This window comes from Hyperolius riggenbachi, chromosome 5 (assembly GCF_040937935.1).
Source record: "Hyperolius riggenbachi isolate aHypRig1 chromosome 5, aHypRig1.pri, whole genome shotgun sequence".
In the NCBI taxonomy this organism is placed as follows: Eukaryota; Metazoa; Chordata; class Amphibia; order Anura; family Hyperoliidae; genus Hyperolius; species Hyperolius riggenbachi.
In genome coordinates, this window is record NC_090650.1 from 106,664,532 (window position 1) to 106,690,124 (window position 25,593).

Sequence of the window (25,593 nt, forward strand, 5' to 3'; positions counted from 1 at the left end):
AAGGGGCACTACAGCTAAAAACTGTAAAATTTTAAATATGTGCAAACATATACAAATAAGAAGTACATCATTTCCAGAGTAAAATGAGCCATAAATTACTTGTCTCCTATGTTGCTGTCACTTACAGTAGGTAGTAGAAATCTGACAGAAGCAACAGGTTTTGGACTAGTCCATCTCTTCATCAGGGCCGGTTTAAGCAACAATGGGGCCCCAGGGCAAAATAAATCTGGGGGGCCCCCCAACAGATACCCTGGAACAAAAAACGGCATTAACCTGCTGGGCGGTCTGGACGAGCTCAGCTCGTCCAGTACCGCCGGAGCCTGCCGCTCAGGCCCTGCTGGGCCGATTTGGCTCAAGTAAAAAGCAGCACACGCAGCCGGCACTTTGCCAGCCGCGTGCTGCCTGATCGCCGCCGCTCTGCGGCGATCCGCCGCGAGCAGCGGCGAAAGAGGGTCCCCCCAGCCACCTGAGCCCAGCGTAGCCGGAACAAAAAGTTCCGGCCAGCGCTAAGGGCTGGATCGGAGGCGGCTGACGTCGCTATGGCGACGAGGGAAGCAAAACAAGGTTCCTTGTTTATTCTGGGCGCCGGAGGCGATCGGAAGAACGCCTCCGGAGCGCCCCCTAGTGGGCTTTCATGCAGCCAACTTTCAGTTGGCTGCATGAAATAGTTTTTCTTTTATTAAAAAAAAACCCTCCCGCAGCCTCCCTGGCAGCAGCTGGTATAGTCAGGGTGTGAAGCCCCAATCGGTGGGAGCTCCATATTCTGGCTATCCCAGCCTGCATGGGGGACAAGGGGTTAAAAAGTTTCAGGAGGGGGGACCCCACATAATTAAAAAAAAAAAAAAATTCCCACACTCTAAACATAAAAAAAATTGGGAAAATAGGAAAAAATGCAAGGGATCTTCATACAGCCATATTGCGGCTTTATAGCGATCCCTGGCCACTGTGGCTGCGTATGGACCCCCTGGAAATCCCGTCAGGAAATGTATTGCTCTTTCTTTTGATACATGTGAAATTACACTACCATTACGTTTGCTACTAAAAGTGACATTTACGGCATTTAAAAGTATACTTTTTTCCTTCGAAATTTTAAAATAGATTTTCTCAAAAACTATAAGGTCTTTTTGAAAAATTGTTTTTTCCTCTTATTCCCAAATATCTCCTTAATATATCCTGCAAATTTACGGTTTCTAGCATTTAAGGTGGATTTGCTATTAACCATTACATTAAAGTCGGCGGGTTTTCAAATGTGTATTTTTTTCCTTTGAAACTTTAACCTTCTGCCGCCCAAGACACGCCAATGGGCGTGGCCGCGGCGGCAGCCCCAGGACCGCCTAACGCCGATTGGGGCTGTAATTTGCATGAGATCGTGTGCACGCTGCGCGCATCTCATGCTCGGAGGGCGGAGCTCCGCCCCGCCTTCAGTTTTCCGAGCGGCTGTCACGTGACACGGCTGTCCCCATGGGGGACAAGAGAGCGATCGGCTCTCATAGGCAGAAGCCTATGACAGCCGATTGCCATAATTGGCTGGCTGTGGGGAGGGAGGGAAGAAATTTAAAGGAAAAAAAAAATAAACATGGGGGGAGCGATCAGACCCCACCAACAGAGAGCTCTGTTGGTGGGGAGAAAAGGGGGGGGGGGGCTGGAATCACTTATGTGCTGAGTTGTGTGGCCCTGCAGCTTGGCCTTAAAGCTGCAGTGGCCAATTTTGCTAAAAATGGCCTGGTCACTAGGGGGGTTTAGCACTGCAGTCCTCAAGTGGTTAAAATCGATTTTCTCAAAAACTATAAGGTCTTTTTGAAAAAAAAAATTTCCTCTTGTAGCCACTGGGGGCCCCTACAGGCTCTTGGGCCCTGGGACAATTGCCACCTTTGCCTCTATGGTAGTGCCGGCCCTGCTCTTCATAGGGGATTCTCAGGGATTTATTTATTTTCAAAAGCACTTAGTGAATGGCAGTTGCTCTGTCCAACTGCCAAAAAACTGTGTAGCGAGCAGGTAAGCTGGCCAGCATCATTGTTTAAGGGCCTGTACACACTGCTGCGCTTGCGTTGCGTTTTTAAAAACGCATGCGTTTTTAAAAACGCAAGGTCTTTTGAAAAAGAATGAAAATCGTGATGACTTGTACACACTGGTGCGATGCGTTTTTAGAAAAACGCAATCGCAGTGCCTGCTGCGCTTTTTTAAGTGCAGCGCATGAAAAACGCATTAAAAACGCATGCGCTTGCGTTTTTGCCTGCGTTTTTCAGAAGTCAGTATCCCAGAAGACTCTGCAATCTCCTGATCCCTGTTGAAATGTAAACTAGAAAAAAAACAAAGGATTCTTTAGCCAATCAGCAATTACAAGAAAAACGCAAACGCACAAAAAACGCAGGCAAAAGCGCATGCGTTTTTAAAACTACATGCACTTTAAAAACGCATGCGCTTGCGATTTTGCTTGCGTTTTTCAGTGTGTACAGGCCCTAAATCCTTTTTGAGGGAATATCTTTATAAAGAATTAAAGCCTTGATGAGTATCCCCTATGAAGAGATGGACTAGTCCAAAACCTGTCACTTCTGTCAGATTTCTACTGCCTACTGTAAGTGACAGCAACATAGGAGACAAGTAATTTATGGCTCATTTTACTCTGGAAAAAAACGTACTTATTTGCTTATGTTTGCACATATTTTTTTTTTTTTTTTTTTTTTAATACTCTTTATTGAGTCAAGGAAAATGACTATAATCACAAATTGTAAAATGTTGCATAACCAATGATACAAACACATCAAGAGACAGCAGGAATAAAGCAATTGGCATACACCCGAGATAATCTAACACTTAATTTGTTGCTAATATATAACAGCATAACCATGGAGATCAAGGAGGAGGATAAGTATCGGTAGGGCATGGTGTTTAGAAAATATACAAATAAGCTGCATGTAAAGATTCATCAGAGCCTCCATGTGATCTCCATTTCGATATGACCGATTAGAAAAGGTATTTTCCTTAGCAAATTTTTTTCCCCCTTTCAAAGGTAAACAGGAACTAAAAATCCCCCCTAAGCCCGCCCCCGCGCCCCTTCCCTATGTTTCTCTGGACCCCCTCCCCCTTCCTCAAGTCGAATCTAATTTAGGAGAAAATTCGTAATAGCTACTCAAACTATCATCTTTGTGTATCGCCAAGGACCTAGAAGTTATCTGTAGTAGGTTTAGCTTAGATCAGGGGGTGTGAAGCGTTTGTTGAAATTCCTCTGAGTGTCTGAAGGAGTTCCAAAAGGACCAGGTCTTTTTATATGTCTCTGTTTTGTTAATGGCTGTAGCAGTAAGGTCTTCCATTAGTTCTGTGAAATCTAGCTCCCTAATTAATTCCTCAATACAAGGTGGGGATGTTTGCTTCCAGTGGCGAACCAGTAGGTGTTTTGCTGCGTTTAAGATGTGTCTAACTACTGAGTGTTTATAACTCTTAATCCTCCAGTCGTTCAGGTGCAGAAGATAAGCTTCTGGTGTACGTGGGATCGGCCTGTCTGTAACTGTTTTCAGAAGGCGTTCAATTATGTCCCAAAAATTGGCCAAGATTGGGCAGGACCACAGAATATGTAGGAGGGTACCTGTGTCGGTCTGGCAGCGCCAGCAACGGTCATCCCTTTCAGGGTATATGGATTGTAATTTGGATGGAGTAAAATACCAGTGTGTGAGGATTTTATAGTTCATCTCCTGCACTCTGACCGACCTGGAGGACTTATGGGCAAAAATGCACATTTTAATTTCGTGATTTGGTGAGAAAGTCCTACCTAAGTCTGTTTCACATTTACGGAAAAATGGTAATGGGGGAGTTGCTAAGGTAGAGAAAGTATTATATAGAATAGAAATCGTCTTCTTGGTTGGTCCCAGGGCCATGCAAAGGTCCTCGAAAGATGTGTTTTGTCTAAGTTGAGAGGGGCTCAGGCCCAGATGTTGTAACAGATATCTGTATTGAAAGTATTCCCACCAACTGAGGTTTACCCAATTCTGTTTACCCCTTAGAGCCTGCAGAGTGGCCCACTGGTCGTTGGAACACATGTCTTTAAAGCGTAGTTGTCTTGTTCTACATGAAACATCCTGTATTTGATTATTGTCTATATTCGGGTTATCTGAAATGGGGAGTATGGGTGAAGGGGCTGGAGAAAAGTCTAATATCTTGTTTGCCATGTAGAGGGTAGTGATCGTAGCGTGGCATAGCGGTGGCAAGCACTAATCAGAGGATGGTCTGGATGAGTTCCAGACCACACTGGTAAGAGGCCTTGGCGACAAAACAGTCTCTATGTCTACCCACTGTTTGGTCTCTCTATGTCTATGCCAATCCACTACTCTAGTAATGACTGCGGAGAAGTAATATCTTCTCACATTTGGTAGGGCCAGTCCTCCTGATTGCTCAGAGCAATACAGGACGTCTCTTTTAAGTAGGGGAGGTTTGTGTTTCCAGACGTACTTGTTAAATATAGTCTGCATGTGTTGGAAAAAAAGAGAGAGGTAATGCGATCGGCAGGGCCTGGAATAGATAAAGGAGCCTGGGCATAGCATTCATCTTAAGAACGGCTATTCTACCAAGCCAGGACAGATGTGGCAGATCCCATCTTTTAAGGTCTTGGGTGAGTGTTTGAGCCATTGTGGGAAAGTTGAGGGTAAATGTGTCCTTAAAGGGGAACTGAAGAGAGAGGTATATGGAGGCTGTCATGTTTATTTCCTTTTAATCAATACCAGTTGCCTGGCAGCCCTGCTGGTCTATTTCTCTGCAGTAGTATCTGATTAAAACCAGAAACAAGCATGCAGCTAGTCTTGTCAGATCAGACTTATAAGTCTGAACCACTGAAACACCTGATCTGCTGCATGCTTGTTCAGGGGCTATGGCTAATAGTATTAGAGGCAGAGGATCAGCAGGGCTGCAAGGCAACTGGTATTGTCTAAAAGGAAATAAACATGACAGCCTCCATATACCTCTCTCTTCAGTTCCCCTTTAAGGGAACTCGAGATATGTGTACCTAGGTATTTTATGGATTTAGCATTCCATTTGAAGGGAAAGTTGAGCTTTAAGTTTTCTACTACTTCTGGGGAAAGACCTGCATTGTATGCCTCGCATTTATCATAGTTGATCTTAAAAAAAGATAATCTGCCAAATTGCTGGAATTCTGTGATTAGGTTGGGTAATGAAATGTTAGGTTCAGACAAGAAAAACATGATATCGTCGGCATAGGCCGCAACTTTATGTTCTGTGTGTCCTAAGTGTAGGCCAGAAATATCTGTGTTACCCCTAATTGTGCATAAGAAAGGCTCCAGGGCCAGAGCGAAAATTAGAGGTGACAGAGGACACCCCTGCCGAGTACCATTTGTAATAGCCAGTGAGTCTGAGAGCACTCCATTAACTTTGATCTTTGCTGTCGGGGTGCTGTATAGGGCGTTGATAGAGGCGAGCATTCTGTCTCCCATGCTTATATGGCGCAATACCGATCCCAACCAGCTCCAGCCCACCCGGTCAAAGGCCTTTTCGGCATCTGTGGATAGTAGCATACACGGAATCTTGCTAGACCGGGAGAACTGGAGCAGGTCCAGCACTCTGATGATATTATCCCTTGCTTCCCTTTGTGGAATGAAGCCTACCTGATCCCAATGTATAAGATGTCCCATATGTTCTGCCAGTCTATTGGCTAGAGCCTTAGCATAAATTTTTAGATCAATGTTGAGGAGCGAAATTGGGCGATAGCTTCCACATGCAGTGGGGTCTTTTTGTGGTTTGGCGATAACTGCTATGTGGGATTCCAAAGATTGGGTGGGAAATTTAGCCGTTTCCTCCCCTTCCGCTAGGGCATTAAATGTTTTGCATAGGTATGGGGCTAAAGTAGCTCTAAATTTTTTGTAGTACTCGGCAGGAAATCCATCTGGCCCTGGAGCCTTCCCGTTTTTGAGGCCCATGATGATCTTTCGGATCTCAATTTCAGTGAAGGGCTCTTCCATTGAGTTTTTCATTTCCTCTGTAAGTTTGGGTAGATTTGCTTTGTCTAGATATTCTTGTATGGCATGAGTATTTGGGAGTTTTATGCTCCCATTTCGAGAGTGCGTTAAGTTATATAATTTGTGGTAGAATGTTTTGAAAGTGTTAGCAATGGACTCACTTCTAATGTGTTTCTTTCCGGAGTGATCTATTATTTGGGATATGTAAGTTCTCTGTTGCTGTTGTTTGAGTGCACGGGCTAAAAGCTTCCTTGTAGAAAAAATGTATGTTGACATCTGGACACGGCTTGTTTGGCCTGATCTTGTAGAATCTTATTGAGTTTATGTCTTGTGTTTGTAAGTTTTGAGAGGACAGTATCATCTGGCTTGTTTTTATGTAGCCGTTCCAGGTTGCGAATTTCCCCCAGAAGGTTTTTAATCATACTCTCTCTCTCTCTTTTAAGGATTGAGCCCTGTCTAATAAGGTAGCCACGTAGTACGCATTTGTGAGACTCCCATAGTATGGTGGGCGACACATCTCCCGTATTGTTTAAGGAAAAGAATTCCTCGATTTTTCTTACAACCTTCTCTACAGATGTGTGGTCCTGTAGCATTGAGGTGTTTAATCTCCACATGAAAGGGGAGCCTTTTTTAGGCTTACAATTGACATGTGCACAGGGGCATGGTCTGAGTAGGACATGATACCAACATCCGAAGTAATATGTTCTGAGAGAAGGTTGTGAGACACCAATATATAATCTATTCTAGAGTAGACCCCATGGACAGCAGAGTAGAATGTGTAATCCCTGGAGGATGGATGAGTCGCCCTCCACACGTCCACCAACTGCTTCTCGTGTAAAGCTTTTTTGATCCTGTTTATTTTTGCGTATGCCAAGCTGGTCCTCCCATGGGAGGAGTCTACACTTGGGTTAAGGGCTACGTTCAGGTCTCCGCCCAATATAATACTACCCTCCGCGAATGAGTCCAACACATTAAAAAATTTTTGTATAAATTTATCTTGCTCAGTGTTTAAAGAGTAAAAAGAGCCCAGGGTGTATTTTTTGTCCCTTATTAGACATTTTACTAAAATGAATCTCCCTAATGGGTCAGGCTTTATGTCTAACATAGTAAAGGGTAGTGTATTGCTGATGAGAATAGCAGTGCCCTTGGTTTTAGAGTCTAGGGAGTTGCTGTAGAAGGCAATGGGAAAGTGTCTATCATGTAGTTTAGGAGGTGAGGGTTCTTTAAAATGAGTCTCCTGTATAAAGGCTATCTGAGCTCTCTGAGCCCAGAGGTCTCTTAGCAGTATCCGTCTTTTTTCGGGTATATTAAGGCCCTTGGCGTTAATGGTTAAGACTTTTACGTGATCCATAGCTTGAGTTTAGTTGTGAAGATTTGGCCTGAGGAAGTGTCCAGAGAAAACCCAAATATTGTCAGCAATGTGAGAGCAAAATAAATTGTTTTGAAACTTAACTTAAAAAAAGTATAACTAATGAACCTTAAGGGGAAGACCCCTGGGTTGAGGGTAGTACCCATAGACATGTTCTGATTTCTCAGAACTCTCCTATGAGGGGAAAAGGAAACCATTGTGTACCGCGAGAGGCCCGGTCCCCCTTCCACCCACACCTGATTGAAGTGCCCCGATCTGTACTTCTTTATTCAGGTCCATCCAAACTATTTCTCCTCACAAAAAAGAAAAGGAGGAGACATGTGAGAGAGATCTGTCAAAGATGTGGCACTTCCTGTAGGAGAATGATGTTAGTGCTCGTTCCGTTTGATGAACATATTAGTTAAATAGATGGGGAGGTTGTGTACCTTTAATTAAGCCTTGCGTTTTTTCCTGCAATGCCGTATGGGATAGCTAGAGGGGAGGACGGGAGCCGGGGAATGAAAGGGACCATGGCCACCCTTGATTCTTGTAAAGTGTTGCATCAGGATTTCGAAGACAGGGTGGTCTAGTCTTGGAAACATCCTTTACTACCCTCACAAGAGGATATCTAGTAAAAGTGACCACCCAGTGGCTATAAAAGAATCCGGCGCGTCCCGGCACCCGCCCACCACCCGAAGCGGACAATGGGAAGCGGTGTCAGATATAACTCGTAGGCAGCGCCAGGCGCCACGACGCGCCGATTCCCAGCATTAATATAATGCAAGCTAATTATGATAGGCAGCCCATCAGCTCCTCTCCCAAAGCTCGGGAGGAAGTTGATGCGCCGCGATCAAGTTTTATCATGGAATCCCCATATAATGGGCTAACTTCCCTGTTTGATCCCCCTGTGTTCTATCTATCAAGTGACCTATGGCTCAATAGCCGTGTGTAGCTAACATCTCAACACATACTTTTAAAGCAAAAGCATTACACAGATCTCAATTATTCCCCCCATCATCTCCCACATAGTAAGAGAACCAGCAGATATGATTAAAGGAAACATAGCTTGCAGGGCACAGCGGAGGGAGCCCCCGCGTACAACCTGGTGAGTAGTTGAACATCGAGTAGACATATTGTAAATGCATTCGTCTCCATCATAGCTGGGGTGGGCCACGGTATCATCTGAGCAGTTCTACAGTTAGGCGGAGATCCGAGTGTGATGATACAGAAAGGATAAAATGTGTGCCTCCAAGCAACCCACCAACCCCCTCCCCATCCCTCACACGACATGCAAAAATGGCCCCCCGCATGGCAGGCCCAAGAAAAAGTGGAGGTATAAAAGCAAAAAAGGTTGACCTCATCAAATAGACATCCGAAAGAAGGGTACACACAAACAGAACGATGTTAAAAAAAAGAAAGAAGAAAAAAGTGCCATCTTAGGTAAATAGTACTTATCTGTAGCACGGATCTCTCTCAATGTCCAGCAGTTTGGCAAGGAACCCTTAAATATAAGTGCGTCATTCTGGCTGCGGTTGGCGTTTATTAGGCCTCTGCTTACGTTGGCATTGCGGAAGGCCTAGTACAATTTGCTCCGGTTTCCACTCGGGAACAGCCACTGGTGTTATACCTAATTCACGGAAAAACTCTGGTAGCTCCGTCGGAGTGCGGAGTGTGAACGATTTATTATCTTTCCGGGCATGCAACTGGAACGGAAAACCCCAATTGTAAGATACTCCATCTTCGAGGGCCTTTAGTAGAGGTTGTAAGGCTCTGCGTTGAGCCAAAGTACTCGGTGCGAGATCCTGAAACAGTAAAATCTTCTGCCCTTCATGTTCGATGGGGCCCGCCTGTCTTGCGGCCTGCATAATTGCATCTTTCGCTGTATAGTGATGAAGGCGGCATATGACGTCTCTAGGTGGGCCTTCTGGAGCAGATTGCGGCTTTAATGCCCTGTGAGCCCTGTCAAATTTTAGGGCAGCATCGTCAGGTTGTTGTAATAGGCTATTAAAAATGGATGTCAGCACTGGTATGAGCTGTTGCGTCGTGACGGATTCCGGGAGACCCCTTACTCTTATATTGCACCGTCTGCTCCTGTTTTGCAAGTTCTCTAAGCCAGTGCGTAGGACTGTATTAGTTGCTTTCTGGAGCTCGTTCTGTTCCACTAAGGACCGGATTTCTGCCTTCATGGCGGTGGTTTCCGCCTCCAGTACGGCCAGCCTATCGCCATGGTCCTGGATGTCCTCCTGGATTTCCCGCAGCTCGGCTCTCGTAGCAGAGGTAATGCGGTTCCCCAGTTCTTCGAGGTCCGCTTTGGTAGGTAAGCTGTGCAGATAATCCCGGATTTCGCTAAGGGATTTGGCAGTTGCATCGTCTGCCACTGTCGTTTTCGGGGCCTTGCTGGCCGGAGGGGAGGCGTCGGCCATCTTGGCTGGAGTTTGGGTGGCATCATTCCGTTTGAGGAATTGAGTGACCGTAGGCTGAGTGGAGGAGCCTCGTTTTAGCGGTGTTTCTTTGTTAGTCGCTTTCTTCGATTTGCCGGGCATAGTTTGAAGCCAGATCGGGGCATCTAACTGTGATTAGAAGGCTAAATTAGCAGGGTGATAGAGGGAGCTCGGGAAGTGTGCGTCCTCACGTGGCCATCACTAGCTCCGCCCCCGCACATTTTAAATTGTACAATTTTTCGCCATAGTGCCCCTTTAAGTTGCACATTTTTGTCAATCCTAACTGCCAGTCTCTGTTAAAAATACAGTGACATGGGGATGTTTATCATGCACAGAAATGTAAAATAAGCAAGAGGGACTGTTGGAAATTAAAATTACTTGTGGCTGCTTAAGTTTGATGTGACGTAGTTTTAATGCCAGTGGCTCCCGTACATTGGAAACGATTGCGCAACTCCACCGGCCCAGAACTCAGCTGTCTAAAGACTGCTGAGTTTTGTACATCCATGTGGAGCTGTTTAAAACTCTTCCTCAAGAACAACAAAGGCCTCGATTCATAAAGCATTCCCGCATGCGGTAATGCTGAAAACAGCTGACTTTACCGAGTATTAGCAAAATGTCAATTCATAAACCCTGTTACCTCATGAAAAGCTGAAATTCCCGAGCAGTGAGGTAAATTACCACCTTGTGCTGTGAACACCTGCAGCACATGTAAGTAAATGTCAATTCATAAAGATTAGAGCAGGCCGGTAATGGCACGGATAATACCGCCTGCCTTGAAGAGGTGATAAGACAGCGATAAGTGCAGGGATGAATGGAGACTCAGCAGAAGCAGTGAGACACAGGCAGCAGCAGAGTGATCTCAACAAACAAGGCTTCCTCTGAATACCCTAGGCTGTGTTTTAACCTCTTGGGTACCTGTTTTTCAGATGTCTATTTGCTGGAGGTGAACATCATACCTGGCCTGTGTAAAGTTTCTTTAAGTTCTTATAAATGGTGGAAATTAAAAAGATTGTTTAGCAAGACTAATAGACAGATACAAAGCAGATTCAGGGCAAGGAGAGGCAGTATAACTAAACATGCACATCTAAACTGAAGTTGGGGATGCCCCTTTTATTGTAATGCTGTCTCTGCATGGAGAACAGCCAAATGTAACAACTGGGTATTTTCCCACCCAGATTTCTTCACCGCAAAGCCTTTTATGAATCGAGGCCAAAGAGGATTTTCCACCAGCCATTTCTGTGTGAGCTTCAAGTAGACTGAACTGTAGTCAGAGAGGGCAGTAATATTTAACAGACACACCATTTACACTGATACATGAAGGAGCCATAACAAAAAGATTAAATTCTTTTTACAGTTTTGATGGGATGATATTCTTGAGCACTGGCGTTTCCAGACAGGGGTTCTGGATGTATGGAACACCCCCCTGAGACTCCTGTACCTTTAAAAAAAATTCCCTGAAATCGCTGAAGCAGACAAGCTGGTAAATATACAGAGGCTGTGGGAAAAACTCAGCTCTTTCCCTATTGTAAAGACTGCATGTAGACAGCTACATAAGGTATGTCACAGGTTGAAAAGTTTTTGACAGTCCCTAAACTCCAGGAGGGCTGCCTGCAGCTTGTGTGAGAGGCTGACCCTCCCTTACATTCTCCACACCCCTATGGACGGTATATCTATATCATTCCCCTATTCCCACAATCCTCCCCACCATGTTGTTAATGTTTTGTTTTTGCTTTGGCAATGCTAAATGTATTTGGTCCTGCCAATAAAGCTTTTTTGGATTTGGCTGGCAGGGACAGGAGACACAGTACATTCAAGTAGCCTCTGTGTGATGTGGGACTGCAATACAGATACGCTGTCTGCTCTATCTCAGTCTCTCCACTCCACATGGGGGGCAATCTACCCCCAGGCCCCGTTTCATTCAGTGATTTAGGGCTGGTGTCTGGTGTATTCAGGTTTGTTGTTGTAAGGCAATGCAAAATATTAGGCTAGCTGATAAAACTGCAATTAAAGGGCAGGCAAGCTGGTATATATACACAGCATGATGCAGAGCTTGCCTGGAGGGTCCGTGGGCAAAAATCTGTCTCTCCCCTATGTCATGATGACTGCAGCTTGTTAAACAAGGTGAACATTTTTTGACAGTCCCTAGACTCTAGGAGGGCTGCTTTCTGACTTGTGTGAGAGACCAGCAGGGACTTGAGACCTATTACAGGCAAGTAGCCTCTGTGTGATGTGGGACTGCAATACAGATAATGCTCCATCTCAGGTTATTCTCAATTTCTCTCCACTCCTCTTCTCTCTGGGCTGGTGCACGCCAAAATCACAATAGCAATCGCTAGCAATTAGTGAGTGCGATTTTCAGAGCGATTTCTGAATGAATCACTCAAAAAAATGCTACATGCAGTATACCTGCGATTTTGAAAAAATCACAACGCTGCTGTGGGAACACCCACATAGGGTAACATTAGCCAAGCGCTTTCAAATCAATGTTGATTTGAAAAACACTCAGAAGCCCTCTTGATGTGCACCAGCCCTCCCTCATTCACCTTTGTTTCCCTCTTCCCCTAGTGCTTGCTGGCTTTGTCTTCTTGTCATACAGGAAAGCTAAATAAAAGTGCAATCCTGGTGAGGCAAATTATTATTAATTAGTATTTATATAGCGTCGCCATCTTCCGCAGATGCAAATATCCCTGCATCATATGGGTATCGCTTGCGCTATGTGACATGTGACATATTCCACTGAATTGTCCAAACTAAATCTATCTCCCGTTCCTCTCTCGGGGACTTGTTCCAGCGCTGTCCCCTGTTCAAATTTGCTGCTACCAGAAGACCTCAGAAACACTTGTGTCCTAGAGTACTTCCAAAGATAGGCAGCTCCGTAATACGCCAGCGCACTTTTGTGCATGGGCAGTATGGAGCCACCTGTATTCGGAAGCACTCGGGGACATAAGTACTTCTGGACCTTTCAGGAATCCCCCCCTTAAAAATCCTGTGTTTGCCCCTGAATGTCATATACATAAAAATCTCATTATTGGGAGTTTCTCTTTAACCTCCTTGCCGGTCTAAAAAATCCGGCAAGGAGGCAGCGCCGCACATTTTTTTAATTTTTTTTTTTTAAATCATGTAGCGAGCCAAGGGCTCGCTACATGATAGCCGCTAAGCGGCGGCATCCCCCCACCCACTCCGATCGCCTTCGGCGATCAGAGTATGCAGGGAATCCCGTTGAGAACGGGATTTCCTGCAGGGCTTCCCCGGTCGCCATGGCGACGGGGCGGGATGACGTCACCGACGTCATGGAAGTCATAGGGAATCCCGATCCGCCCCTCAACGCTGCCTGGCACTGATTGGCCAGGCAGCGCAGGGCTCTGGGGCGGGGGGGAGCGACTCGGCGCGGCGGATTGCGGCGGATCGGCGGCGATCGGAAGTTACAAGCAGCTAGCAAAGTGCTAGCTGCTTGTAACAAAAAAAAAATTATGCAAATTGGCCCAGCGGGGCCTGAGATATCCTCCTGCGCAGGTTACCCCGAGCTGAGCTCGGGATAACCGGCAAGGAGGTTAAGAAATATCCATGAACATATTAACGATTATTTATGAAGGAATAAGAGACACAAACTGCATTCTTTGTGGCCAATGAATGACCAAGCTTGTAGCTATTAAACCAGGCTTTGTGAACTCAGTTAAAAGAACACACATTATTTAGGTCAGATCAGTAAGGAAATGCATTAGATTTTTTTTTTTTCTGTGGACCACACATTTCTAATTATTCAAAATACTATAGTATAATATCATAACATGTACTCTAAAACATCGCTGTTAAATATTATGCTGGTAAATGATTTGGAATAATGAGTTGTATTAACTTGAAAACCTTTCAATCAATAACAAAACTGCAGGGAATTTCCTTCTGAGAACTACCTAAAGACCGCTCCACGCCCATCGGCGTGGTCGCGGCGGCAGCCCCAGGACCACCTAACGCCAATTGGCGTCAAGTCCTGGGCTGCATTCTGCAGGAGATTGCGCACAAGCTGCCCACGCATCTCCTACTGGGGGGGCGGAGCTCCGCCCCGCCTTCAGTCTCCGAGCGGTGATCGGCGCTCAGGACACAGTGAGACGTCTTTACAGTTAGTACATCGCTGCGATGATCAGCAGCAGCGCTGTACTGGGGACAGCTGTGTGACATGGCTTTCCCTCTGGGGGACGAGAGTGATCGGCTCTCATAGGCAGAAGCTTATGACAGCCGATCGCCAGGATTGGCTGGCTGGGGGGGAGGGAGGGCTGGGCTGGTGTGAAATCACTTGTGTGCTGTGTTGTGCGGCCCTGCAGTAGCCAATTAACTATAGAAAGGGCTGGTCTTTAGGGGGTTTTAACACTGTGGTCCTCAAGTGGTTAAGGAAATACAGTATAGCTCTACAACTGATATACTACAGACTTACACAATACAAGTTTAGCCTATGTTGAAAACAGAACACAATCAAAAGCCACTTACATGCCAAAACTGCATGGCAAAATAATCAGTAGCAAGTCGTTTAAAGCAGGAGTCCCCAACCACCGGGCCGCGGCCCACTGCCGGTCCGTTGGCAGTTTCCAGCTGGGCCGCGGCGGGTCTGTCATCTCCCCCCGCGGCCGCCGCTCCTGTCATGTTACCTTATGAGCGGCGGCCGCTTCCGGATTCCCCCCCCCCAGGCGCCGCTCTCCTTCATCCAGCACCTCCGATAACATGAGCAAAGACGCGCTGCTGTAGGAGGGAAGGAGGCGGGGAAGCAGTTTCCATGGTAGTGGCGATGCATATCGCCGATACAGGAAGCCGCTGCCCCGCCTCCTTCCTTCCTTACAGCAGCGCGTCTTTGCTCATGTTATCGGAGATGCTGGATGAAGGAGAGTGGCGCCTGGGGGGGGGGAATCCGGAAGCGGCCGCCGCTCATACGGTAACAGGACAGGAGCGGCGGGGGGGGGGGGGGGGGGGGGAGAGGGGGAGATGACAGACTGGGCACTTTACAAGCTATAGCTGGGCACTATACTAGTCATACTGGGCACTATACTAGTCATACTGGGGTACTATACTAGCCATACTGGGGCACTATACTAGCCATGCTGGGCACTATACTAGCCATACTGGGCACTATACTAGTCATACTGGGGTACTATACTAGCCATACTGGGGCACTATACTAGCCATGCTGGGCACTATACTAGCCATGCTGGGACACTATACTAGCCATACTGGCCACTATACTAGCCATGCTGGGCACTATACTAGCCACGCTGGGGCACTATACTAGCCACGCTGGGCACTATACTAGCCACGCTGGGCACTATACTAGCCACGCTGGGCACTATACTAGCCACGCTGGGCACTATACTAGCCACGCTGGGCACTATACTAGCTATATGGGCACTATACTAGCCATACTGGGCACTTTACTAGCCATGCTGGGCACTATACTAGCCATGCTGGGCACTACACTAGCCATACTGGGACACTATACTAGCCATGCTGGGCACTATACTAGCCATGCTGGGGCACTATACTAGCTATACTGGGCACTATACTAGCCATGCTGGGCACTATACTAGCTATACTGGGGCACTACCTACCCACACTGGACAATATATTAGCTATACTGGTCACTATACTAGCTATACTGGGGCAACTAAACTCCCTATACTGGGGCAACTATGCTAGTTATGCCCTCGAACCCCAGCCCCCCCCCCCAATAACCCGCTGCGCACGACACTGTCCACTAGGTCGCGCGCAACCGCCGCCCCCGAGACTCTCCCCGGGCCCCGGAGAAAAATTTGGTCAGAAAGTGGTCCCCGGGCCGGAAAAGGTTGGGGACCCCTGGTTTAAAGGGAACCTAAACTCTAGGAAAAAAGTGAGTTTCACTTACCTGGGGCTTTTACCAGCCCCCTGCAGCCATCCTGTGCCCTCGACAACACTCCTAGATCCTCTGGTCCCCCGCCAGCAGCTAGTTTTGTTTTTGCCAACTCTGAGTCGGCAGGCCACTACGCGTATCATTACACGCGTTACCGTGGTAACAGGACGCTATACCAGGTGTCAACACGTATATAGCGGCAAAAACGAAACTTGCTGCAAGCGGGGGACCAGAGGATCCAGGAATGACGTTGATGGCACACATGATGGCTGCAGGGGGCTGGTAAAAGCCCCAGGTAAGTGAAACTCATTTTTTCCCCTAGGGTTTAGGTTCCCTTTTATTAACAAAATCATAAGAGAGATGATCAACTCACTTTACTTTTACTTTGAGGCTGTGTTCCTATTTGGTCCGGACCATGTGCGGCCGGCCAGCGGGAGGCGACAGTGTAGTGTCCGCTCCGATGGTCTGCCGTGATCCAGCTGTAGCCCATGGCAGATGCGTTACTCCCATAGGCTATATGGAGGAACTATCCACCTGCCCCGTGATTATCAAGGACAGCACATCCCATGGATCCATTGCAGTGTGACAAGTGTGAATGGCTCCTATTTAGAAAATAGGAGCGCCTCACTGTCCGTTTAGTGAGGAGCCAAGAACGAACAAAAAAACGTTTGTTTTCTGCTCTAGTGGAAACAGAGCCTTAGCTCAGCAGCCAATATATCTGTTTCTACTTTTTCGGATACAAATTTTTCAATGGAGAGAATTCTTGATGACATTTTAGATTAAAAGTTTTCACAGAAAAAGGGACACAAGAAGGAGTCAAACAATGTAATTTAGCCCCCAAAGAGCCAGAATGGTTTGGTGACATTAAATCCCCAACACCATGGCTGATATATTGTACTTACAATCCGTAAATCTGAGGAGCAATTTCCAGTCTGTTCAGATGCATATAGAGCTCAATGTCGTGTTTCTTCAGCAGCTGGTCTTGAATGTGGTTCACCTTTGTGACAATAGCAATAGAAGGTCCAATGTCCTGAGGCCTGGCAAATGGCATGGTGGAAAGCATTGCATCTTTCTCCTGCAATATAAAAAAAACATTTCGATGTAGGAGCTTTAGGATGTACATTGTACAATAAGACTATGTACTAAAAGTGCTACTAAGAGTCAAACCATGAGGAACATGTTTGTATGACTATTCTTGGTGTGCTGGGCTTGATCACTTGAGGAAATGGACACATTATTAAAGAGAAACCGTAACCAAGAATTGAATCCGAATAAGTAGCAGATACCCCATTTCCCATGAGAAATCTTTACCTTTTCACAAACAGACCATCAGGGGGCTCTGTATGGCTGATATTGTGGTGAAACCCCTCCCACAGTGTGATGTCAGGACCATGGATCTGACATCACACTGTGGGAGCCTTGTTGCATTGTGGGAAATAACAGCTGTTCACAGCTGTTTCCAACTGCCAAAAAACAGCATTTACTTCCACAGACATCAACTGCTAGCAGTAAAAATGTCACCATATGATAAATGTCAGAATGTAAATCAGGGAGATGAAAGATTATGCAATGGCAAACTCTGACTAATACATAATTATTGTAAAAATGAAGCACTTTTTTATTACATTATTTTCTCTGGAGTGCCTCTTTAAAGTCTCCCATGCAAATGCATGGGCCATGTGTGCAATTTGGTGATGAATTGAGCCCCTTCTTTAATAGTTGATGTGGGGTATAAAAGGCAACACGATTGATTGGGTTGTCTTCTACTGTGTAGTGCATGAAAATAAATCTGCCCATTAGACCAGTTTGGCTTGCTATATTATGAAACGCTAGTGAGCTTTTAATTCGAAGGGATATACCCTTTGAGTACTTACAATTTGGGGCATGATAGGCCCACCCATCTTTTAACAAAACAATCGTCAACAATCGACAGAACAACCATTCCTCGTTGATTAACACACCATTAACACTACCCAATCCAATCATTTATACGTTTGACTGTTCAGGAGATTGTGCCTTTAATATACGCCTTTATACTCAGACACCACTCTTACCCTCCCTGCCACAGTTCCAAATCGGCAATGGCTCTAAACCCAAACATTTGTTAACCAGTAAAAAGTGAGTGCACAGTCAAAATAGCGCACATTACTGTCAAGGTAAGGATGTCTGTACTGATGTTGTGAGTACTCAGAACTTAGCATGTTAAGTTTCAAATAAAAGAAGAAGAATAATACAGTGCTATGATATTTATTCTAGCAGGGATGTGCACATGAGCATTCCGCTCAGATCTTAATCAGTAATACAAATTACAAGGCCTCCATGTATAGTTATTTTGATAACCAATTAAATAACACAGGTAGAGCGGGAGAGGCAGGAATCCACCAGGAATAATTTTCTACTGGGAAATGCAGATCGTTCTACAAAATTAGGAGCTTTAGTCAACAGGTGGTAAGCCTATCTGTTATATATCTCTGATGAATAGGCTGCACTGCCTGTGACGCCAGACCATTAGGGGACTTCGTGAGGAGCATACTTATGGTATGATGGACTTAGCTAGTAAACATGCCTAAAATCTGCATGATGCATTTTAACTGATGTGCTTTGCACTAGTTCACAAGTGTTTGTACTTAAAACTCTAGGCCAGCTGCAAGCTGAAGAAGTGAAACTCTTGTTTTACCGAAATTTTGTCCATAGAGTAATACCACTGTATCTTTACTGTTGGTGTGTTACTGGCACTCAGAAGATGGGCTCAACTCTGGCAACGTTTAGTAGAGAATTACCTCATGGAATTTGATTTACCTCATGAGGAAAATCAACTTTTGAATTCCGTCAGTTTAAGTAACGTTTTACCTCATGTAATTTTATGAGGTAATTCATGTGGTAATTTTCGACTAAAAATGTGTGGTATTTAAAAGTGAAATACCTCACACTTGAATTCTGAAGTGGAATAAGTGTTTGCATGTCTTTTACCTCACATAATTAGACCTACCTCTACCACATGATAAATGCAGTGTTGTGACAGAATTGCGATATCTATCACATAACATGGAGCCTTTTCAGCTTGTTCTATGCTCTGACCCCCCCCCCCCTCCCGACCCCCAGTCCCTAAAAATAAGAGTGCTCCTACCCCCAGCCTCTAAAAGTAAGTGCTCCGACCCCCAGCCCGACCCCCAACCCCTAATAGTGCTCCGACCCCGTCCCGACCCCCAGCCTCTAAAAGTTCTAATGGTCCAATAATGCATTTTGATAGATTTCCAATAGATTTCATTCTGAAATCTATTGTAAATCTGTTCCTAGTGTGTGCCAAACATCAGATAGATTCCTGTCAGATTCGACTGGACAGGCATCTGAAAGAAATCTATATGATGGTAGAATCTGCTGCAAATCTATAAGTGTATGGCCAACTTATCCTTCCTGGCGGGAAGCCATGCCGTACAGGAGGATTTCTCAGGTCCTGCTGGGCCAATTTGCTCACTTTTTTCTTTGCAACACGCCGCTAGCACTTTGCTAGCTGCGTGTGCATTCCGATCGCCGCCGCTCCGCGCTCGATCGCCACTGTTCGCCGCGCCGTGCCGCCCCCCGACCCTGCCTGGCCAATCAGTGCCAGGCAGCGCTGAGGGGTAGATCGGGACTCCCTTAGACGTCACGACATCCATGACGTCATCCAGCCCCATCGACATGGCGACGGGGGAAGCCCTTCAGGAAATCCCGTTCTTTGAACGGGATTTCCTGATCAATGATCGCCAGAGGCGATCGAAGCGGGCGGGGGGATGCCGCTGTACAGCAGCCATCATGTAGCGAGCCCTAGGCTCGCTACATGATTTTAAAAAAAAAAAAAATTTAAATAGTGCTGCGCTGCCCCCTGGCGGTTTCTAATAGACCGCCAGGAGGGTTAAAGATAACCCGGGTGGGTTCTAAGAACGCTAATTGCACACAGAGACTGGGTCTGCATATACTGCCCAGCCTCTGTTGCTATACTGATCCCCCCCACAGGCCCCCCCTGCGCTCTGCTGTGCCCCCCATAAATCCTACGCTGAGCTGTCGACACGCAGCTGGCTGTTTACCTTGCATCTGTCACCTCCTCCATAGCTCCGGTCCCCACCCGCGTCCCTTCCCTCCAATCAGCGGGGAAGGAAGGGACGCGGACGGGGACCGGCGTTGTGGAGGAGGCGGGGTAGCGGCGAGAGTGACAGATGCAATGTAAACAGCCAGCTGCGTGTCGACAGCTCAACGTATGATTAGACGTGAGCCTCATGTGCAGGTGCTCCTGTAGCCGCAGGGATGTGATGCTCCAGTCTGTGCAGTCTGCATTGCTGTGTGGATGATCATGCGGGCAGAAGCCCGCGATCGCGATGGTCACAGAGACAGGGGGGATTGGTGGCAAGGAACAAAAGTTCCCTGAGCCAATCCGTGCTTGTCCGCCAAGAATGATCACTGTTTTTGTTCAAAAACAGTGATCATTCTCAATTGGTGCCACCACACTGCCTCCCGCTTGCTCATTTCCGCTGTCGAACATTATACTAATGAATGATAACTTTGTCCCCATTCATTCATCTCCCCTCTAGGCCACTATGATCGCCGGCATTGACTGGCTTGCAACTTGCAACTGGATCACTGGCCTGTGTCAATTTCGAAGTAACACTGTAGCGCATTACTTCCAATTAAGCGTACGTATTGTAGGCTTATAGGAAGATAGTTCATTGCCATTTATTTTCAAGCTCTCTCTTCATTTAATGACAACAGTGTTATTCAGAAAACCTCTAATTTATATTGGCTACAATTTTGTCTGACTGTGGTTTACCACGAACACTGAACTGGACGAGGAAAATGAAAGCAAAAAAAATCAATGTAAGTAAATGAATAAAATCATGCAGAAATAGAAGTATTACAGTTTGAGGATGGAAAGTTGTTTCTTACCCTACGAGAATCATGCTCAAACGTGGAGAACCAGGGCTCTGCACTTCCCATAAGATTTGAAAACAAGGCACTAGAAAAGAAAAAAAAATAAATCTGTCAATACAAGCTGGTGTAGTGCATAGAGTACAGCTTCACTTTAGGCAGGGTTCACACTTGATCTGAGAGTTGGTAGCATGGCGGCGTAGTAGCTAGCACTCTCGCCCTGGATCCCCAGTTCGAATCCCAGCCACTGCACTATCTGCAAGGAGCTACAAGGATTCAGATGCATCTCACATCACACTGTTATGGCATCGGGTCTCACAGGATGCATACTGTGCACAGTGGAAACAGGCCCTAAAGCTAGCAATGTGCAAATATCGTGGGGGTAACCTGATTTTAATGGTAATCATGGAAGCGCTTTTCCACTTGTTCGCTTTTAATAGATACCAGATGCAAAAGCTTCTGGTAAAAATTGAAGTACTGGGTAGGGGGGAATAATCAAATACATAGCCTCCCATCCCCCTCCGTCCTCTGCTGCTCTTCTCCTGTCCATCCCATTGTCCTGGGCGACTCCAAACCCGGACATACTGCACTACGCATGAGCAGTATGTCCATTCTGCTCCCCTGTGGCTGCACCGAGCGACGTCATAGGACAGGAGCGTGCTTGCTCCCCCTATAATCTCCAATCAGCGCTCACGACGGGACGCAGGTGCGAGCGCGCTCCTGTCCTGTGACATCACTATGCGGCCACAGGGAAGTAGTGGCCGCAGGATGTCCAGTGCAGTATGTCCAGGTTTGGAGTCGCCGAAGTCACCCAGGTCAACGGGACAGACAAGAGAAGCAGGGGACGGGAGGCAATGTGAGTATTTCATTATGCCCCTCTAACCAGTACAGCTTCAGTTTTCACCAGAGGCTTTCTCATCTGGTATCCTTTTAAATCATACAAGTGGAAACGGGTTTTTATAATTACCATTAAACCCAAGGTACCACTGCGATCATAAAATCCCAAGCGTTTGCATAATCACAACACAGCGTAAACAGAGTAACTATTGTTTGAGTTTACTTCAAATAACCAGATTCTTGCAAAATGCCTGTTTTCTTTTAACCACCTTAGCGGTATGGACGAGCTCAGCTCGTCCATTACCGCCGCGGTGGATATCTCAGCCCCTGGTGGGTCTTTTTTTTACATTTTTAAAAAAAAAAACACGCAGCTAGCACTTTGCTAGCTGCGTGTTTAATTCGGTCGCCACCGATTCGCCGCTACGCACCGCGAAAGAGGGCCCCCCCAGACCCTCAGCGCAGCCTGGCCAATCACCACCAGGCTGCGCTATGGGGTGGATCGGGACTCCCCCTGACGTCATGACGTCATTTCGATTGTCGCCATGTCAACGAGGGAAGCCCTAACAGGAAATCCCGTTCAGAGCGGGATTTCCTGTTGGGTATGATCGCCGGTGGCGATCGGAGGGGTGGGCGGGATGGCGCAGGGAGGGGGGAATCATGTAGCTAGCGCTAGGCTAGCTACATGATAAAAAAAAAGGTTAAAAAAACCCACCCGCAGCCGAGCGCCGTAAAAAAATAGAACGCCAGGGTGGTTAAATCCCCCTGACCTTTAATGGTCACCTGTAGTAAAGCGTGGCAATATAAAATATCACTCCTTTTGTATGTTACAAAAAAAAAGACAAAACATTTTGCTCTTAACAGGTGAACAGAGTTTCACACAGCAAACAGATCTAAATGAGACATTATGAGTGGAGGTGCAAAAACTTAATTAATTTTGTCTTTGCAAGTTTCACTTGCATTTCCTGCTTACAAATGATTACAAATATTATTGAGACACATCTCATCTGTATACTGAAAAAATGTTTTCTCAGATGTTGTGGGAGAAACATCAGTGATTTCTTAGTTATTCCAAGAAAACAAACAAACAAACATTATGCATTACGTGGGTGGCAGGCCAATAAATGTTCAGAGTTGTCTGCAGAAAGACGATCATAAGGCTAAATACCAGCTCTTAAAATGATCCTGAGCCGAAACTCAGTATCAAAATCAGATACTCACCTAAAGACAGGGAAGCCTCAGGATCCTATTGAAGCTTTCCTGAGTAGTTGGAAGCCCCCTGTTGTGGAGTGTGCCCCCCATTAACATCGGGCCCAGCCAGCTCCTCTTCCTGAATCACGGTCGCGCAGTAGCCATGCGAGCCTGCCTGTGCATGCGCAGTAGCACGGAGCCCGCGGCTCCAGCTTGTCGCGCACGTAGACTTGTTCGGCTATTGTGCGGCAATGATCCAGGAAGAGGAGCCACACGGCCCTGATGTGATAAGCGACAAAACCTTGTCACTAATCTTCCTCGGGGCTGCGCTCAGTGACGTGGACATCAAAATACAGAGGGGAGCCTCAATAGGATGCTGAGGGATATAGGATCTAATTTTGTACCAAGCTATTTAAGGATAAGTAAGTCATGTCTAGCATGTGATCAGTTTGGTCAGGTGATAGATATGCAAGTCTCTGGTTTGCTAGTTATGATCATGTGCTAAAGGAAGTATGTGATAACAGCAAACCAGAACTTTGCAAATCTATCAGCTGATCAAACAAATCACATGCTTGTTCATGAGTTCTCCTAGACATGACCATCACTAGCCACCATTCTTTGGTTGATTTGTTGTCCAAGATTAACCAATGATTGAAGGATTCCAAGTCTTAACCTATGGTAAGACACAAATACAACTACCACAATTGGAGTTCATCTTTGTTATAAAAGCCTGACCCATATGATGATTAAAACAAGGTTGGGGAAACTTTTAATATTAGGTTGTACTGTCTGGAGAAAAACACCAGCGACCACTTTTAAGAAGCCTTAACTAAACGGGTTTGGCAAAACTTTGAACCTTTAAATATTTTAAGTGAAATTCTGTGCTCCCAGAACTTTCTCATACACATTTCTCACCACCCTCTGATAAGGTTCACATGTGCAAGTGCGAGGATGCCACAGCAGGGGAGGCTGCCATGGGATCCACGCATGATACCATACTTCATATGACCCTGCAGCAGAATGAGCCAACAGGGTTATTTGCATAGGCATGTCTGAGTTTTGTGAGGTACTACCTGCCAGACAGGAAGTACGTCACTGGGATATCCCATGCACGCCGTGTCACACCACGCTCCGCCATTTACACTTACTGTGTCGCCATAGACTTGCATTACTTCATAAACTGTGCGGTAGGCACGGATCATGGAGTAATGCATGGATGACTTTGCAATGGCATTGTGTCAATTTGACTACTTGTGGCACAGAGCAACACAAACCCGTGAGTATGAAAGTCTCCATAGACTTTCATTGTCGATACGACGGGGGATTGTACTCTGATGTAGCACAGTATATGTGAAAGGGGCCTGAAAGGAAAATAAACTGATGAGATAAATAATTGCATCTATCTTCTTAATCTTGATTTTTTTTTTTTAAATCACCCAGTTTTATTTTTCTGTAAAAGCTAAAAAAGTAGGTTTAATGTTGTATTGTCTCATATAAATGATACAGTCTTTCACACAAACTCAGTGTCCCAGAGTTAAACTATATGAACTATTTTTTTTTTTATATATATCCCCTGCACAAAGAAGCTGTTCTCTGCCAGGCAAGAGTTCTATGTCTGTAATTCCTCATTAGTGAGGAACCCTAACGACACATAGCAGAATGCAGTAAATATTTCAGGATACCCACTTTTACATTAAATATGTTATCCGCATCAGAAACATTTCCTAAAGCTATATATTGTTGTATATTGGTGTGTAGCCCCACCCTTCTACTGAGGCTTACCAAACGCTGTTTATTATGTGGAATTCTGCTGCTAGAGAATTCTGGGAGACCAGAGATCTTTTCTACTAGCATTAGAACTCTCAGTAAATTAACATTCTGCAGAGATCACTCGCCAGTACTAAAGATGTTGCACCCTGTTACAAGTTTAAAAATGTAAATAAGTCAGAGGACAGATTTTAGAATGGACAAACACTGACTATGGCCTCAATTCACGGAGCATTATCAAACGTTTATCAAACACTTTATCAAACGTTTGATAATTTACCTCATGGGTAAAATCTCATTTTAAATTCACTAAGGTGTTCTATATTTATCGAATGTTTTACCGATAAAACGTTCAACTAATATATAACACCTTAGTGAATTCAAAATGAGATTTGATAAAGTGTTTGATAAACGTTTGATAATGCTCCGTGAATTGAGGCCTAAATAACTGACTTAATTCCTCTTTGAGCTAAAGTAAAACTAGTAAAACTGGAGAGAGTCAGTCACTCGCATACCTGAACAATTAACTCTTTCATGCAGAAAAAAGAAGAAAAGGAACACTGGAATAATATAGCTAATACACAAAATTAATAAGAGAAGGCTTCATACTTACTAGGCATCATGTTCCAAGTATTCAGGATTTAAGATAGCTCTCATTTCTTCACTGCAGAAATAAAATCAGGGAAAGTCCATCACTCATATAATGTTACAGTACTAATCACAAGTCATTTTTTCAAAATCACAAGGCTATTTCTACAGTAGGTTCCACGCAGGTAAGGATGCAAGATAAATGGTATGTCATCACCAAAGTGGGTGAAGCTGTTTCATAACTTGTCTTCCCAACTCTTTATTAAAGGTTCATCTCTCTGCTCTATAAAATGTCAACAGACTTCCAAGTATTCTTTGCAGAGAGCTGGCAATTGCCTTCACCTGGCCTACAGGACAAGATTTAATGAGACAGGAGCTATTACAAATATCACGTGACAAAAATCCTCCAAAAGACTCAGTTTCATGCAGTTCTCTTTAATTTATTGGCTGCCTGCTGTGACAGAACAAGGGACTCATTACTATAGTGTGAGGGCTGATGCACACCAAGAGTACTTCTGAGGACTTTTAAAACCGCTAATGTATTTGAATGAAATGGATCACCTCAGAGTGATGTGAATTTTCTCCCAAACGCAAATGCGGGTCCTGCTGCGATTCAGCCGCGATGTTAAGTATAGGAAAGAGGAAAATCGCTCTGAAAAGTGCTAGAAAAGAACGATTTTCCAAGCGTTTTCGTTA

At 45.5% G+C, this 25,593-nt stretch overlaps 1 protein-coding gene across 1 annotated transcript in view; it reads right to left on the bottom strand.

Moving 5' to 3' along the window:
* The window catches only part of TBC1D5 (TBC1 domain family member 5), a 510,822-nt gene that overhangs the window by 275,605 nt on the left and 209,624 nt on the right, over positions 1-25,593 (bottom strand). The window contains exons 10-12 of the mRNA XM_068238274.1: positions 24,923-24,973; positions 20,536-20,605; positions 16,521-16,693 (exon numbers count right to left, since the gene is read on the bottom strand). Of these exons, the coding sequence (XP_068094375.1) occupies positions 16,521-16,693; positions 20,536-20,605; positions 24,923-24,973 (294 nt within the window). The remainder of the gene's footprint in view (positions 1-16,520; positions 16,694-20,535; positions 20,606-24,922; positions 24,974-25,593) is intronic.